The 19,721-nt window shown below is 35.0% G+C and overlaps 1 protein-coding gene across 1 annotated transcript; it reads left to right on the plus strand.

Annotated features, from left to right (window-relative positions):
- Window positions 1-18,118: 18,118 nt before the first annotated feature.
- LOC145800556 (uncharacterized) lies at window positions 18,119-19,508 on the plus strand. The gene is made up of 2 exons (XM_082890255.1): window positions 18,119-18,584; window positions 19,387-19,508. The coding sequence occupies exons 1-2, from the start codon at window positions 18,119-18,121 to the stop codon at window positions 19,506-19,508; spliced, it is 588 nt and encodes a 195-aa protein (XP_082746381.1).
- Window positions 19,509-19,721: the final 213 nt, after the last annotated feature.

Here is a 19,721-nt window from a genome sequence, read left to right on the forward strand (position 1 = left end):
ATTGCGAGATTGTGTAATTATGCAATTAGATGAGGATGAATGGAAGTAATTGAGAAACTTGTGTTTTTGTGAACTGTGATTGTACTATATAGAGGTAACACGATCCTTTTGATTAGTAACCTGTAAAATAGGTTGATGCCATACAGAGGTAATGTGTTCCTTCCTGCTAGCAACCGGTAAAGCAATTTGTGCTATACGTAGGTACTACATTCCTTCTAGCTAGCAACCGATAAAGTGGGGTTGTAATGTGGAGCTTGGCAAGACCACGGGATGTTAATGTAGTGTATTTTCATCATTGGTATATATATATATATATATATTGAGATATTGTGTCATGACCCAAACCCGCCCCTAAAAGTTTGGTTCATAACCGCCAATAATCACACGATTACCTACAGCCTCATACAGAAAACAAATGTTTTCAATAATGGAGCCTTAAGCAGAAGCAAATATTATGTATATTGTCCATTGAGCAGTGTTTAAATGATCAGGATAAACTCCCATATACATATCATGATTTCCAAACATAACTTATATACATAGGAGTCATCAATATTAAGTTTACATATTCACAAACCCATTTGAAAAAAACCAAACAAAAGACTTAACATAAAATAGAACACCAAAAAGACAAAAGCTCAATCTTGGAGGCTTGGTATAACAGGTCCACATAAACAATTACAGAGGTTGACTCTAAGGCTGATCACCTACATACATATAAAATAGGAAGTGAGCGAAACTCAAAGAGTAATAATAGTACAAAGGGTTAATATATGAGTTTGAACCATCGAACATATTTAACATAAACAATAAGTTTTCAGAAGTAAAAACGATCCATAGTTTTCTTCATATTCAAATTTGACAATCGATCTCGGGTCCAACATGTTACGGAACGACCTCGGGTCGAATCATACAGAACGACCTCGGGTTGAATCATACAAGACGGCCTCTGGCCCAAACATACAAAATGACCTTAGGTCCAATGTGCAAAACGGCCTTGGGCCCATATATAACAAAACAGCCTCGGGCCCACATATAACAAAATGGCATCGGCTCCACATATAGCAAAACGGCCTCGAGCCCACATATAACGAAATGGCCTTGGGCTCACATATAATTCATTATCCTTCATTTTATAACATTCGTATAGCACTCCATAACATTCATAAAGTATTAATTGAAACTCATTCATACCATATCATAATACAATTTTAGAAGTACATATACATATATAACATTCATATTGTTCCAAAATAATAATTACGAATATATCTGTACAAACTTATTACTCACAGTGATTTAGACCTTGCGATGATCCCTCATGCAAGTGACCTACACAACATAGCACACATACAAATTCGATAAACAATTCATACACTTTTCTTTTTATTCAATCACTTTATTTCTCAATAGGTTTCTAATTCTCTTTTAATTTTCCAGAAGGTCTAAATAAGTTCAAAAACATGTTCTGAAGGTCGAATAGGTCAACGGAAATTGACAGAATTTTTCCTTGTTTCCGCATGTGTGGAAGCCCCTCACCGCACATGTGGAAGCCCTCACTGCACATGTGGAAGGTGCCACACGTGCAATTAAAATAGCGTGTCATGCTCTACTCTGCCTTGTATTCCACATTTGCGAGGCTCACAGCCGCACGTGCGATTCTAGGTAATTTCGAGCAGTCCAAAGTCAGTCCAAAATTCAAACTTTCAAACTCATTTTTGAGCCCAAAATCATGCAAAACTACTTCAAAAACATGATATAATAACATAATGAAAGTGTAATTCAAGCTCAATTGAATCAAACTTGTTTCAATTTCAAATTCAAAGTTCAAACTTCCATGAATTCAAGGATCTAACTTCCATGAATTCAAAGATTTCAACATTTAAGCTTCATATTCATGTAAATTCATCTCTTGCATAGTTGGATTTCACTCATAACTCTTTTGCATGTAAACCCTAGAGCTCATTTCATGTATAATTCAAAGGATTAAGGTTCAATTTCTTAAATTAAGCTCAATTAAACTTACAACTCAAAACCCTAGCTCAATTAGGTGTTTAGTCTTCATTTTAATCCTTGAATCCAAACAAATAAAGAGTTACTTCCATGAGTTTTAGTTGAATTTCACATACCTTGAGTCAATTTCTTGAGTTCCACTTCAATTCATTCAATTCCCCTATTTCTCTTCCAAATTCCCTAGCTTTTCTTCTCTTCCTTTCTCTCTTTGTTTAGCTCCAGCACAATTTGATTGAGCTCCTAAGGCTCTTAACTAAGTCAATATATATATATATATATATATATATATATATATATATATATATATATAAGGCTCTTTAATTAACTTTACTTAGATTAGATCAATTATTGATTAGGCTCAATCAAGCACAATTTAAGTTAATCAATCTAAAATTTAGTTTAATTGATTTAAATCTAATTAATTTATTCCTGATCAAATTTTTATCAAACTTCTCATTAGGCTCTAAAAATTATATTGATTACAAATAATTAATTAATTTTGGTTTCTGACACCTCTAAGACTTTCAATTTTCAGTTCCAAGTCGTAATTCCAACAAGTTTGCCTACGAACAATAGATATAAATTCAAAATCATAAAAATCTCACAATTAAACATGCAATTCCTCGCCAAACACGTATTCACAAGTATAATTAAAGAATTAAAGCATGATACGACGTAGGGTTATCACATCCTAGTTGGTTGATGAGCACGTATATTGAGAATATACTTGAAATAGTGTTGTGCTATGTTGGGATTGTAACTAGTTGCATCATAATGATAATAATTTAGTGGATGATCTAGGCGTGTAAATGGAGTAGCCTTGTACATTCAAGAGATTTTGTTTGATAATATACATGTTCTGTTTGATCTAATGATTTGAATAAGAGTAAACTCGGTTAAGGATGAATTTGTTCCGAAAATAAACAAAGTTGAGGAATTCTTTGAATTGTTAAAGATGAGTTGCTAAGATAAGGAATGATTTTCTTAAAATATAAAGAATGGTTCTTTGGGGAAAAACATACTTACATATGTATATTTTGGAGTGCTGCTATTAGCACTTTGTGAATTATTTTGGACCTCCCAATTTTTTGTTTTTTGTTTTATTACAATAATAACCTCAAATAAAATTACTATAAAGGACATTATTAATTTTGAGACACCCCACTCACGATCAAACCTACACACCCACTACATGATGAATTAGTGTTTATGAGACCCATCCATCTTCCCCAAATCCCACCTTCAAAATCTACCCACCCTCAAAACCTTAAAAACCTTTTCGTAGTAATATTCCGACGATAACGGTGGCAACCATTTGATTACCTAAACTTCTCCGGCAATGACAATGAGAGGAAGTTTTTCTAGCAATCACAACTCCATAAAACAAGAGGAGTATAACAATAACAACTTAGAGGAAGTTCATAACTTTGATGTTGTTATTAACTCAGAGGAGATTGAGCTTGTAAGAGTAAGTTTCTTGAAAAAAATGGCAGAAATATTAAAATTTGTTCGTCATTTTTTCGATACTGAACTCCCGAACATATGATCAAAATTCGAGAACACAAGTTCGAACATTGTTTATTTGTTCGGGAATCGATAACCGAACATTTATTAGTCGGACGTCCCAGAAGTTTTCATTTTTCCAAGTTCGGGAATATAGGCTCGAACATTACTGATTTCTTGGGGAACACATTCCCGAACATAGCTTATTTGTTCAAGAATGTAGGTCCGAACATGGAAGTTTGATAACAATTTGAATGGTTAAAATTCTTAAAACTTCCTAAGTACCAACCACAAAATAGCAACAGTAGACATGTGAGAGAGAAAGAAAGAGCCATATAAACATGTCGGAGATCTATCTTTCTGGCCATAATCGTATATGTATGTGTGTGTGTGTGTGTGTGTGTGTGTTTGTGTGTGTGTGTGTGTGTGTGTGTGAGAGAGAGAGAGAGAGAGAGAGAGAGAGAGAGAGAGCATACCAGAGTCACAGAGTTACACTTCTTCTTGTTCGTGGGTTTGAAAAGGATGAGGTTTTGTTAGGATTTTTTTGGAACAGAGGTTTTTTTTTTTAGTGTGGGGGTGTGCGTTCAATTGGGTGGAATGTTTAAGGATAATTTTGTTAGTATTTGGGGGGTCCAAAGAAATTTTTAGGGTTTCAAAAATTATAAATAGGGTCCAAAGAAATAAAGGTCTAAATTAATTGTTGGGGTGCTAATAGCACCACTCATATTTTGGATATGAAAAGCAACACTACCTATATATATTGACTTGGTGCATTTATGATCATATATATCTAAGGATCTTATTTATAGAGCCATTGAGATTCCTACTAGATATTAGTGTTCATCCCACGTTGTTGACCTTTTTCAGGTGTGAAATTGGGAGAATTGTTAAAGATCAATCAATCTTCTTTACTGTTGACTACAGGACCTAATAATTGTAGGCGGAATTCCAATGTTTTGTAAAGAGGGTTAACACCTATTTTATTTTCTTTTGTTTCATATTCTACAATGGTAAGCCTGTGGGCACCATTGTAATCTAATATATTGAGTAACTCATCATTGTATATACGAGAGAGAACATTTAATGATTAATCATGTTGATCTTGCTGTCACATTTGTAATATGAGAATGGATTGTAATAAGGAATTTGGTAATGGATTCGGGTAATAAAACTTGGGGCATTATACCCGCTATCATTTTATTATCATACCAACCATTCCAATTATCTTTTCAGATCATTACAAGTGAACGCAAAATCTATTCAGTGTGTTTGGTATGAGTTTTTTGAATTAACTTTTTTGAAAATTAAGTTTTTTGGTTTTTATGTTTTTTTGTTTTTAGTGAATATTTTTTAAATTTTAAACATTTTTTTTACTTTTTAGATGCACATTACTTAGATGTATTTAAAAAGTAAAAAATTTGTGAAAAAATATTTTAAAAAATTAATAAATACATAAAAACACAAAAAATGTACTGAATTCTCGTATTTTTTTTTTGTATTTTGGGTATTTAGTAAATTTTTAAAAGTTTTTTTTCACAAATTTTTTACTTTTTAGATACATCTAAGTTAGGTATGCCTAAAAATTTAAAAAAAAAAATTGCTTAAAATATTAAAAAAAATCAGTAAAAACAAAAAAACACGAAAAATAAGAAAGTAGAATTTTCTGAAAAGTGTTTTTTGAAAAGTGAAACCAAGCATAGTGATTACTATTAAGTTTCCCTGTTTATTAAGTATGTTACGATTGTCTGTTAGAGCAATGGAGAAACCGGAAATAAAGTATGAATAAATAGAGCAATTAGAGTGCATATATGATGTACGGGGAGCAAATATTCCGGCAAGCCCGTATTCCTTTCTTCCAAGCTCCGTTTCTGTCCGATCACCTGCGAGCACAACAGCAGTGAGCTACCCGGCGGTATGTGGCCAGAAAACCCCTCCGACGGTCAAGTTAGAACACACACAGGGGATAGATAGAGAGAAGGGAGAGTGTTGAGTGTAAGTATTTCTCTTACCAAATGTTTATCTGTCTGCGTATGGGGGGCGCAGACATGCTTATATACCCTCTGCGCCGCATATCCACTCCCAGTCATCTCCTGACACGTGGCTCCGCTATCCCATCTGTCAGCATAAACCTTGCTGATCACCACCCAACCCAACTGCCAGCCCACTCTACGGGGAGCTCGGCAGCTGGGCTGCAGCTTCTCGGCTGCCAACAGCCATACTGCACTTTAAGACCAAGTGCTTCCAATAACCGAGCTTCGTTTCAACCGTGCTCGACCGCATTCCGGCGACGCCGAGCACGGGATTGGTCATTCCGGTCAACCAAAGGACTTCCTGCCGAGCTTCAGGCACAAATCTTCATGCCGAGCTATGGGTGCGCGCCTTTCAACCGAGCAACGCACGAACCGTGAAGCCCTTCTAGGCCGCGAACGTCTCAGCCGAGCTCTCACTTGACCGACCTTCACACCAAAAAGCCCAAGTAGCTCAACTCCGCAGGCCCTTTGCCATTACTGAGCAAAACCACGGCACAATCTTGAAGCCAAATTCCTCGGCCCAATCTTGTTTGGCCGAAACTAGATCACAAATCTCCCTCTCATATGATATTCCAATGCTAACACAGACAAGGAACAAAACATGAGTTGACATCCCACAAGAAAGAGCATAATCATTAACATTTCCAGAATTTTCAGATTCGCAGTAGTAGAGAAATAAATTTGTAAAAATACTTTCGGGACTCCATTGAGGTTAAATTTTGGGTAGATTATAAAATGATGTTTCTAATTTCATCTCCAATTTACAAAACCACGAAAGGATATTTATAATTTCTGAAATTCTTCACTATTTGGACTCTGTCCAAATACGTCAGTCGTTGGGAAAAATAGTTTTTCTCACAATCCACTCGATCATTTTTGCTCAAATAAGAGTTATGTTGGGAACCCCAAATATTCTACCAAACCTCTCACATCCCACACCATGTAAGAGGTTTGACAGAATATTTGGTAGAATATTTGGGGTATATAGCATTTCTTCTCAAGTAAATGCCAAAAGAAATCACCAAACTTCTCATATGGGTGTGGGACCCACATACATGTGGATTTGTGTAAGTCTCACCCATGTGAGAGGTTTGGTAGAATATTTGATAGAATATTTGAGATACATAGCATTTCTCCTCAAATAAATACCAGAAGAAATCTAACACAAAAAGGATACTTTTTACGTAAAAACCATCTTAAGGGAATTTTTCTAGAGTTAATTAAAAATCCAACAAGGGGACTATTTTTCATGAACTTTTCGTCAAAAACTTGAACAAAATGATTGAACTATAAAAACACACAATTAGACTCTACCAAAATTCACAAATCCCCTACATACTTCAAATAATATCCCATATACACACATTTTCAGTTTATGGAAGTTTGATGCAAAAATAAATTCAAAATCCCTATGAACTGCTTATCGATAAAAAGAGAACACAAGCTAAAACACTACTCCTATTCAATCCATGATCATGTTATTACATATAATATACATATGATATCATTTAGAAGTAGATTAAATAAATAAGTGGTAGAGAAAATACGAGAGGAGGGTGTATCTTACAATAGTTGTACAAACTTTCCTTGAATTTATTTCTTCTCTTCTATTTTCTTTTCTTCCTTCTCTTGCTCTCTCCCTCTCTCTATATGGCTAGTTATACAAAGCAATGGAAGAATTATCTCATATTTACAAGAAAAAAATGATAAAAGATCTATTTTACCCTTGGTTAGAAAGAAATGGGATTAGCTTGGATTTGGTTAAAATGAAATGAGATGGAGGTTGTTTGGGAGGCTTAAACATGATTTACTTAGGGCTTGACCCTTATTTGGTTAGGATGAAACTTGATGAATGGATGAGGTACAAACATGTCTCCATAAATTATGAATTTTGGAAGACTTTTGAATTTTCTAGTCTTTTGTTTTTCCTTGGCCACCAAAACAACACAAATTCACCCTGCATGTGCAATATATATCACAATTAATACAAGAAATACAATAAAAGGAGAAAGAAGAAAAAAAAAATGCAATCAATAAGAATTAAAATAAAACGTAGAATTTAAAATAATTTCAAGTGCCGGGACAATCTTTAAATTATAAAATAGTACACAAATATTTATTTATGTACAATTAAAAGAATGTATATAAAACATATATATATATATATATATAGAATAATATTATATGTACCAATTAATGTACACACTAGTGTACTAACAGATGATGTGACATCATTTGTATGATTTTGGGTATTTGTAACTTATATAATAAATGTGGTCAATAATAATATCATAACACTAGTTAGTACACTAATGTGTACACTAATTGGTGCATGTAACACTACCGATATATATATATATATATATATATATATATATATATATATATATATATATATATATTCTGGTCATGTTGGACTAAATCACAAATTGTGACAAAATTAGGGCTAAAATAAAATTAATAAGAAACTTAGGCTTTTAAATATAATTTCTAAGAATTAGGGTCTCTACATTAATTGTCATGTTTTAAGATATAGGGTATCTACATTAATTGATTAGTGGAAGCTAATTAATTGATTGGTCGAGAGGGTGCTCGCATTAATGACTTTTCTCTTGGTATCTAAACTCCCGAACCAAGTCCTTTGGTTGTCATGAATTAGTGCTTAAATGTTTTGGAGTCAAACGGTTTCTTAGTTCTCCGGAAAAGACTAAGCAATGGCTCCCTCAATTGGTTTAAAAGTAAAAAAGAGATCGAAAATCCGATGCATTGGCACACCGAAATACGTGGTATCCACAATAATAATAGAAGAAAATAATATTTTTAATCAGATTATTGAAAATAACTTAATGAAAATCTTAAAGACAATCAATTATCAATTGTCAACAAATTCCGCATGTAATATTAAATAAAGGTAAGCATGTAGTAATTGTAGAAAATGACTAAGAAAAATTTAGATGACTACTCTTATCATTATAAAGAAATTTATGTACCTCTCGAGTTAATTCCACTTGAAAAATGTAAGCATAATATGAATTTAAGATTTTTTTTAAAATAAAATCTTAATTAGATGGTATCTTTTACTAATTTACAATAGAATAAATTATCAATAGATCCTAATAATTGGCCTTAATTCTCATTAAGTTTTATCAATTCGTCATTCAAAGTCCGTCCTATTAAAATCATCACTAAAAAAAGACTCTAAACAATCAAAATCTCACCTATATGAGAAAAAAAATAAATACAATATTAATACAAGGTCATAAATATATTTTTAAATTCTTTCTAACAATCAACATAAGATGAGTTTTTTATTTTTCATATTGTTTGTTTTTAGTAAATATTTTTAAAATTTTAAGAAATTTTTTTACTTTTTTAGATGCACTTTACTTAGATATATCTAAATAGTAAAATATTTGTGAAAAAAATATTTGAAAAAATTAATAAATACACAAAAATATATAAAAAAATAATAATGTACTAAATTTTCATTTTTTTTCTATTTTTAGTACTTAGTGAATTTTTTAAGATTTTTTTTTACAAATATTATACTTTTTAAATATATTTATGTTAGGTGTGTCTAAAAAAAAAATTTTAAAAAAATGCTTAAAATATTTTTAAAAATTCAATAAAAAAATATGAAAAAATAAAAAGTAAAATTTTCTTAAAAAATGAATTTTGAAAATTAAAACCAAGCAAAGTGAATAATTCCAAAGTAATAATTTGCCATATTACAGTGTTAAAATGTTAATTTTTGATGATTTTGTTCTACCAATGTAGTTAGTTTTACACATTCAACTTTTATTTGTTAGATGCCTTATATCTAAACCAGTGGATCGAAACTCTTTTTGAGTAAGTTGAGTTACCAAATTTAATACAAGGTTTGACATTGTTATTTTATGACATGACATGTAACAGGTTAAGATAGATATTTCTTAATAGGTATAATTATAATTTATCTTTGACAATTGTTATAATATATCAATACAAATTCTCCCATTAGCAATTATGATATTTCATCTAATAGTTAGTACTACATTTTATGATGTGAAATTTCGAATTCAAATCATTTAGAAAGGATTTTCATTCCAACTTTGTCCACCCTAACAACTAACTAACTAAATTTTGCTAATGTATCCCATGTTACCAAAACAATCCAAATCTAAAAACTATTATTTATTTGGACAGCCAATAGGCAGCAGAGGGCCATGTTCTTTTTTGATCGAGGGCCATGTTCACTCAATGAAAAGATTACACTATATCAATACCCTACCACTGGGATTTTTGAGATAAGGCCCCTCGCTGTCTTAACTCCGTCTCTATCACCGACCAATAATAAAATTATATATAGGATGATAAATTTCACAAGGACTATGCTTGAACTGGACAATGTTGTTAAGTCTGTGGGACTTATCACAAGTTCTATTTTGATAATTCGAACTGTCCAATGTGTAAAGTTTGTCGAGTACTTTATTCCTGTGAAAAATCATTTTGATCAGATATTGATAGTTATTTGATCGAATCAGATTTTTGTCAATAGCATATTTTGAAATTATATTCATCATTGACAGAAATCTGATCCGATCAAGTACCTTCGATATCCGATCAATGTGATTTTTTACATGGATAAAGTACTCGACGAGTTTTACATATTGTATGATTCGGATTATCAATATAGGACCAGTAATAAGTCTCACAGGCCTAATAACATATTCTAATCCGATCTCAAACTGGAGACCAACCTGACCGATTACAATTACTTATTTTAAAATGATTATATAACTGTCACACTGTTGGCACTAAAATTTATAATCTCTGTCGAATAGTTACAATAAATACAGAGAGTTGATCCATGGGATGCTAGAGGTGAAATTCTTAAGTTTCCAGTGGGAGGTGTACCCTAGAATGTAGAGCTAAGTAACGCAATTAAAGGAACAGATATGGCAGACGCAGTTTTCTTCTATCGATTCCTCTAATAATAGGATAAGATAGGGCCAAACGTAGCCCAGTCAAGTCATGAGATAAGGCACGCAGATGATGCAGGATACGTGGTTTATTTGCAGAGAAAAGAAGTGCTACAGCAGAGGAGCAGTTATCAGCAGTTGTGAAGATCATGGATAGTTATGCAAGAAGTGGAGGGAATTTTCTCCATGATGGGACACGTGGTAGCAGAGAAACAGCAAAGCCAGCAACATAAAGGCTGGAATTTCGAAAGAAAGAAGGACGATCAAACACACAACTCATATGGAATTAGGAGTAATTTAACTTAGTTAGCAATAGTTTTCTATATTTAGGAGTAGTCTATGTAGAATTTAGCCTTTGTGGCCAAGTTCCCCTTTGTCGATTGTCATGTACATTGAACTTGTAATTTAATTCTTGTAATTAAATGGCAAGTTTACTTATTCTTCAATCGATTTTCATCTTATTCACATTTGTTTCTTCACATTACAACCTCCAAAAAAGTACTTGAATCTGTCAAAGTATAGGACATTCAAACCACAATTGCTTGATTTGTTATTGTTTGTGAAATTCTGGGTTTTCTGTTGAATCTCGTCTGTCGGTTTGGCCCAAACCAGATTTTTGCTAACATATTTTGACATGCCCAGTGGGACCTGTCTAATTTGGAGTGATGGCTAGGAAAAAACAGCATGAAGTCTTTAAAGACCCTGAGAAAAGGGTTGAAGATGGAGAAGAAATTGATGGTGGGCTTGAAGGAGTGCAAGACAACCTAGCTGATGGCCATTCAATGGCCAGGCAAGAAATAGGCCAAGGCAACGGCCAAAATATGGCCAAAAATGGCCAGTCTAGTTGCCCTCCTGTTAATCCAAGAAGGGCTCTTTTGTTGCATACTCAGCAAACAATTAGTTCCATGTCTGCATATAAGAACCAAGTGATGATAGATGACTTGCTGGCTTTATTTGAAAAAGCCAACATCAAACCAAGCCAATCAAGAAGGATTAGAGAAGAAACTCATCAGGAAAGTAAAGCACAATTTATACCACCTGTGACCTCTCAACAGCATGAAAATGTAAATGAACCTGTGTCATTTTATAGACCTCCCACACTTCAAGAAAGATGTGAGGAGGGAATAACCATAAATCTTGTGTTTGAGAGAGAGTACCCCACAAACTCAGTGTTTAATCATAACTTAAATATAAATAATATGGGAGTGAGACTTGGGGGGCAACTAAGGCCACAAATGTATGGTACTCCTGCATATGGTATTCCTGCATTTGATGGGCCTGGTTACCATGAACAAAGAAATAGGCCAATGAATCAAGTAAGGCCTCAGAATGCACAGGAACATGTCATACAACAACCTTATTTTGAACCTAACATAATGCATCTAAGGCCTAGAGGGCCTGGTCCTCATTTTCCTTACTTCCAACTAGAAGTTCAAGAAAAGAGATAGCAGCAGCAACATTTAGACCCTCAGGTTAATAATAGGCAGCAAATAATATACAAGAAATGTATGATCCAGGCTTGAGAAGGCCAGATAGACCAATGTTTAGGAGTCCTTACCCTCCATGGGTGGAAACAACTCCCATTCTAAGAAAGTATAGGATTCCTGAGTTTACTTTGTTTAGAGGAGAAGAAAGACAGTCAACTATAGAACATGTAGGCAAGTTCATTCTTCAGTGTGGAGAACTTGGTTATGATGATAATTTAAAACTAAAACTCTTCCCTTATTCTCTGTCAAAAGTGGCATTTACGTAGTTTATTATCTTACCAGAAAATTATGTCCATACTTGGCAAGAAATGGAGAGTTAGTTTCATGCCCAGTTCTTTAGAAGTGAGCCTGAAGTGACAATGGTGGATTTGTCAAAATTTAAACAAAGGCAAGAAGAAAGTGCAGAACAGTACATCGACAGGTTTAAAAAAGCAAAAAATAGATGTCACGTGTACATGCTTGAAATAGAAGTTATAAGGTTAGCCTAGAATGGTTTAGACTTTGAACTTAGGAAAAATTTTGAAGGCATGATGTTTAGAGACTTGTTTGAGTTGTCTTCAAGGGCAACTAGTTATGAGGCCATTCTTAGAGAAGAGCAGCAGAGAAATGCAGCCTCATTAGGAACTTATTATCAAGAAGTTGAATTTGATATGGCTATCGATATAGATGTTGCTCAAGTAATAGGTAAAAAACATGTGATTTGTGAAACATTAAAGAAAGCTGACAAACCTGTAAGTATGCCAGCAACACAGCCAGCCAAAAAGAATGTAACTGTATCACATAGGCAGTATTCTTTTGATTTATCAAAAGCAGATGCACTATTTGATGAATTATTAGCAAATAAATTTTTAACTTTGACTCTAGCCCACAACATTCCCAAAGAAAGGGACAGGGTTGGCAAAGAGTATTGTAAGTGGCATAATTCTTTCAGGCATTCCACTAATAATTGTGTTACATTTTGCAATTGTGTGCAAGATTTGATTCAGAAGGGAATGTTGAAGTATGCTAAAAAAGATAAAGGGGTCATGGCAGTTGATGGTGATCAATTTCCCAATATTGTGGAAATTAATATGGTATCAACTGATTTTCAGTCAAATGATCAAAAGAAAAAGGGAAAAGACCCTATAGTTCTCTTGGTAGAGTTAGAAAAACTTCACAATGAGAGAATGGAAAAAATGGCAAAGGAAACAAAAGGGAAAAAAGTTCAGGAAGAACCTAGTGAGAGGTTCATTTGTTTCAGGTGTGGTACTGATAAAGAAAAAGCCAAGGCCATTGTGATTAATGGAATTCCAAAAATTGGAAAAGATGTTGGCTTGAGATTTAACACTATGGGTAATAGTGATTTGCAAATTTTTGATAATGATTGTATGTTCTATGATGGGACAGATCCAGGAATATTTGGTCCCGCAGAGAACTATGGCAAGGATGATGCCCCATTTTTATTCCAAGGAGCTCCTGTTCATCTATGTTTTGGTGGATCAAGCAATGTCAAGGCTATGCTCAAGCAATACAGGGGTGCTAAATCCTATGGAAGTCCAAAGGTTGTGACCAGGCCATACAGTGGCCAACAACAGCAGTCTGGTTTGTCATACAGTGGTCATCAAAAGGCGGAAAGGCCATATGGAGGGCAACAATAGTTTGTAAGACCATTTGGAGGATTTCAACAGCAACATCATAGCCTAAGAATGAGGCCAGAAATACATCCAGTTCAACTAAGGATGGTGAAGCCACCAATACTATCTCATCTAGGGTGGGAAGGGGTTTCTCACCTAAAGTTCCTAATGAGTGGTTAGAGGCAAATGGGAGAAACAATAACTTAGAAAAGGAGAGAACAAAGGAGATTCCATACTATGATGTCTACAGCTGCAGGTGATAGGCCAGTTGGAAGGCAGGATCTAGTATGGACTAGAGATGGATTGGTTCCTACTGCTGAAGTAGTAGGGAAGGAAGAGAAGGGTTCAACTTCTAATGCCCATCCAGTTCGGCCAATTCAGCTTTTGAAAAGGAAAATGGAGCCCGAAAAGGCAGATAATAGACTTGTTGGGAAACTCTCTGAGAAGGCTTCGCTGAGGCAGAAGTTGAAATAATTAGAGAAAGATCTAATGTCTAATGAAGATGACAGTATTGAGAAAGATGTAGCAATGAAGGATGATCAGGATCAGGAAATGGTCATTGATAACATGAATATTAATGAGGAGGTTAAGGAAGATGAAGTCAAGACAGATAGCTCTGATAGTGACTTTGGAGAAAAATTAGCTGCTATTCATTTTGGTTCTTTACCTCCATCCAAGGAGTGTAACATGATTATGGCCATCCCTCAAACATTTCAGACTAGGCCAAACCAGCCAGATGAATTGGCAGGAGATGTTGAAGATCTGACTGAACCAGCAGTTCAGGTAGCAGTGGTTAAGACACAAACTAAGCCACCAAAGTCAATTGAGGTGGTTAGGTCTATCAATGGAGAGAAAGTTGTGCTGAAAAAATCAGAGAATAAGCTCATTAGGCATCTAAGGCCTTTATATGTCAGAGCTTATTTATAAGGGGTCCCAGTAGAAAGGGTTTTGATTGATAATGGAGCCATTGTCAACATTCTTTCTTCTAGGACACTGAAAGCTATTGGGAAATCTATTGATGACTTGCTCCTTACTGATGTGAACATAGCTAATTTTGCTGGTAGATCATCTGAGGCCAGAGGAGTGATGGCTTTAGAACTTCAGGTTGGTTCCAAGTCAATGGGAACAACTTTCTTTGTAATAGACTCCACTTTGAACTACAATATGCTACTAGGTAGAGATTGGATACACATTAATGGTTGTGTACCCTCTTCTTTGCACCAAGCATTGATTTTGTTAACCAGTGGTGGTAAGGGAGGGATGGAATTTTACTGGGCAGATGCAAATCCCTTTGTTGCAGATGTTAATAACATAGAAGTTGTGTTGTATGATGAGGATTTGGGTCCAGTTGTGATTGATAAAGAAGAGGTTAAGTCTCAGGGAAAGAGTTTGACAAGTGAAGAATTCAAGGCCTTCATTGAAGAAGGTTTTAAGCAGATAGGCTAGGAATTGGCCAAGCCAAGCCTAATGCAGAAGTAGAAAAGGCCTGTGATAGAAGAGGTTGCTGAGGATGAAAAGTAATGTAAGTACAAGTGACAGAAGAAGACAAGCTGGATGAGACAGCTAATGTAATTAGATTAACTTTTTCTAGGCTTTTTTATTTCTTCTTAGAAAGTAAGTTTGGCTCTAAGTGTATGCTCAATTGTTCTTAGGCAGAATGTGTTATTAACAGTAACCCTCTGAGTTATAAAGAGGTGCAACCGGAGCATCTGAAGGCTGCTCCTGCCAAACTTGATGACCTCAAGGCAGATGTGCAAGACCCTTTAGATAAATATAACTTAGGGAGTAACGCCTGTAAAAGGCCCATATATGTAAATGCTAATCTATCTAATGAATGTAAGAGCATGCTAGTTGGTTTGCTTTCTAAGTATGTGGATTGCTTTGCATGGACTTATGAAAAAATGCCTAGATTAGACAGAACATTGGTAAAGCATAAACTCCCAATTAAAGGAAATTTCCTTCCTCATAAACAACCTCCAAGCAGGATGACCAATGAAGTCACCTTATTGGTTAAAGAGGAAATTGAAAGATTACTCAAAGCAGGTTTTATTAGAATAGCGAGGTATGTTGAGTGGCTGTCTAATATTGTCCATGTAATGAAGAAAAATGGCAAGTTAAGAGTATGTATAGACTTTAGAAATCTAAATCTAGCAACTCCTAAGGATGAATATCCTATGCCAGTGGCTGACTTATTAGTGGACTCAATAGCCAAAAGTAGGATTTTGTCCTTTATGGATGGTCATGCTGGGTATAATTAGATTTTTATTAACCCAGAAGATACACATAAGACAGCCTTCAGGTGTCTTGGTGCTTTGGGGACATTTGAATGGGTAGTCATGCCTTTTGGATTAAAGAATGCAGGGGCAACATAACAAAGGGCAATGAGTTTTATTTTCCATGATTTGATTGGAAAATACTTAGAAGTGTACATACATGATGTAGCCATCAAGTCTGACAATTTTGATAAGCATTTGGAGCATTTGCAACAAAAATTTCAAAGAGTGAGAACTTACAAACTCAAGATGGACCCTTTAAAATGTGCATTTGGGGTATCTGTTAGAAATTTTCTAGGCTTCTTAGTACACCATAAAGGGATAGAAGTGGATGCCAACAAAGCCAAAGCAATTTTGGGGGCAAAACCCCCAACCAACAAGAAAGAGTTGCAAAGTTTTCTTGGAAAAGTAAATTTTTTTAGAAGGTTCATAGCCAATTTAGCAAAAAAAACTTTAGCATTTTCTCTTTTGGTAAAAATTAAATCAGATCATGAGTTTAAGTGGGAGACATGCCATCAAGAAACTTTTGATCTACTCAAAAAATATTTGGCAAACCCTCCAGTGTTTATGCCCCCAGCGGCAGGAAAGCCTTTAAAGTTGTATTTCTTAACTTCTGACTTGTCGATTGGTTGTTTATTGGCTCAAGAAAATACTATGGGTCATGAGCAAGCCATTTACTACTTAAGTAGAAGGCTAAATGATGCTGAGACTAGGTATAACTCTGTCAAAATGATGTGCTTGGCACTTTATTTTGCAGCCATGAAACTGAGGCATTACATGTTGCCTGCAAAGGCGTATGTAGTGGCACAAACATATGTGATTAAATATATGTTGTCCAAGCCTATCTTGAGAGGAAGATAGGGAAAATGGATACTAACTTTAATTGAATATTGTTTCAAATATGTACCACAAAAAGCGGTTAACGAGCAAGCCTTGGCTGATTTTCTAGTAGAACATCTTTGTTCCTCTATCGATTTAGACCTGTATGAGGTCAATGTAGTGGAAAATGAACCTTGGAAGTTAATGTTTGATGGTTTAAAAACAGATAAAGGAGTTGGTGCAAGTGTTGTGTTGATTGCACCAAACAAGCAAATGTACCAATTTGCATATCAGTTGGAAACACAACATATTCAGTCTTGCAATCAAGCTGACTATGAAGCTTCGATAATTGGTCTAGAGTTGGCCATAGAATTCAAAATTAGAAGCCTCCAAGTTTTTTGAGATTCACAGTTGGTTATTAAGTAAGTTTTGGGAGAGTTCAAGTGTGTAAGTGGTGTTCTAGGAGAGTATCTAACTGAGGTCAAATGGTTGATCAGTTTCTTCGACCATGTTACCTTTACACACAGGTATAAACTAGAAAATAAAGAGGCCAATGAGATGGCTCAAGCAGCTTCTGGTTTAAAAAATAGCTAAGGGAGCTCAGGAAAGGGTGATTCGAATTAAGAGAAGAAACTTTTCTGCACTTAGAGATAGGTGTAGAAATGTTTTGCCCATTCTCACTTTGGATGTAACAGAGGAGGATTGGAGGTTCCCCTTAATTAAATACCTGTCGAATCCTAGTGAAAAGAGTGATAAGCAAATAAGATATTAAGCCCTAAATTATGTAATCATGGGAGAAGATTTATTTAGGAAAGCCCATGATGGGCTGACTTTGCTTTGTATTGGCAAGTTAGACCAAATGAAGGCCATGGCTGAAGCACATGAAGGAAATTGTGGAGCCCATCAAGCTGGTAACAAAATGAGATGGTTGATTAACAAGTATGGTTATTTCTGGCCATTTATCAGAAAAGATTGCATATGTATGCAAAAGGATGTCAGAATTGTCAGAAACATGGTAATATTCAAAGAGTTCCAGCCATAAATCTTCATTCAATAGTAAAACCTTAGCCATTTAGAGGATAGGCTATGGACTTGATAAGGCAAATTTTCCCAACCTCTTCAAAAGCACACTCTTATTTGCTAGTAGCTACTGATTATTTTACTAAATAGGTAGAAATAGTACCTCTAAAAGTGGTAACATAGACTCAAGTCATTGAATTCTTAAAAAAGAATGTAATTCATAGGTTTGGTTTACCCCAGTCCATAACTGTCGATGAAGGCACAGTGTTCAATGGGGATGAGATTAAAGGGTTTGCCATAGAATATGGCATTCAAATATTAAATTCCTCACCCTATTATGCCCAGGCAAATGGTTAGGCTGAGGCAACAAACAAGATTGTCAAAAACACTTTAGAAAGGATGATTGAAGACAATCTTATGGATTGGCATAACCTCCTATCAGAAGTGCTTTGGGCTTATAGAAATTCAAAAAGAAACAGCACAGGAACAACTCCATATGAGTTGGTGTATGGGCATGATGCTGTGTTGCCTTTAGAAGTAACAGTGAGATCCAATCGACTGGCTAGGCATTTGAATATTCCTATGGATGACTATGTGGAAGCTATGTCAATTGAGTTGCAAGATTTAGAAGAAAAAAGGATTATGGCATTTAATCACTTGATAGCCCAGAAAAAAAAGGTTAAGAGAAGTTACAACAAGAAAGTGAAAAGTACGGTGTTTTCTAAAGAAGAGTTGGTATGGAAAACTATCTTACCAATTGGCTTAAAAAGCCCAGAATATGGCAAATGGTCTCCAAACTGGGAAGGACCATTTAAAATACATAACGTCCTCAAAGGAAGGGCTTATCATCTTGCTTCCATGGAAGGTGAGCCACATAGGAGAGTCATTGATGGCAAGTATCTTAAGAAATATTATCCAACTATGTAGGAATGTATGAACAAGCTCTCAAAACATAGAAAGGGACATGCATGACAAGCTAGAGTAAAATATGACAAGCTTGAATAAAATATGATAGATTTTCCATTAAAATGGCAGCCAAAAGTACAATTCCAATAAGTACAGATCAAAATAATTACATTTGGTCTAGTCTTTCTGAAAATACATGGAAAGTCTACTCCAGGCCTTAAAGGCAGTTTGGTGCTTGATTTTATTTTGCCTGAGTTTGGTTTGGGCCTGCCTAATGGCAAGTGGACCACCTTCTGTATAAGCAAACAAAGTTGGGATTTGTTAAGAAATGGTGGTTTGTCTTTGTTCAGCAACAACTCTTTGAGTTCTCACAAGTGCTAGTTGAGCTTCTAGTTGGTTTTCTTCTGCTGTGAGGTTAGCAATTTGGATGGTGAGGACTTGTCATTTGGTAGAGGCCTCAGTCAGAGCAGTGACTGCTTTTTTCATTTGGTCCACTTGAGTTTCAGTTGTCTTTGGCTCAGAGTGGAATTGATTGATAGCTGCCAAGTGTTGGGGAAGTTCCAAAACGAAGTTCTGGAAGGCTTGCACTTGGTTTGGATCAAATAATTGAGGCACTAAAGGTGCAATGGCTTTTAGGCATTCAGCTAGAATTATGGTTTGCGAAAGGGCTAAATCATCCAAAGATTGATCAAGCAAGTTGAAGAACTAGTCCATCAATTTTTTATCTTCACCAGTCAGTTGCTTTATTCTGCCTTCGACAGAAAGACTGGCAACATTTTCTTGTACAGCAGGAATGCCCAAAAGCCAGTTTTTAATTGAAGAAGAAGATATAATTGCAGGCTGTGGCAGTAAGAAAGTGAAGTTCATCATTGGTGTAACTTAAAATAAAAAAATGTGTGTGAAAAGATTAGGTGATTACCAGTGATTCTTGAGCAATAGAAGTGTTGGTGTTGGTAACCACAGCCTCTGGAGTTAGCTCCTGGATAGGACTATGAATGTGAAAGGTTTAGACCCCCATGTCCATGGTAAAAAGATGAGTAATCTCTTCAGGGGAAGTTCTTTCTTCATTTAAAGGTGATTCACTCTCTAAGATTTC

The sequence above is a fragment of the Camellia sinensis genome, chromosome 10 (assembly GCF_055761805.1).
Source record: "Camellia sinensis isolate YWXY chromosome 10, ASM5576180v1, whole genome shotgun sequence".
Classification (NCBI taxonomy): domain Eukaryota; kingdom Viridiplantae; phylum Streptophyta; class Magnoliopsida; order Ericales; family Theaceae; genus Camellia; species Camellia sinensis.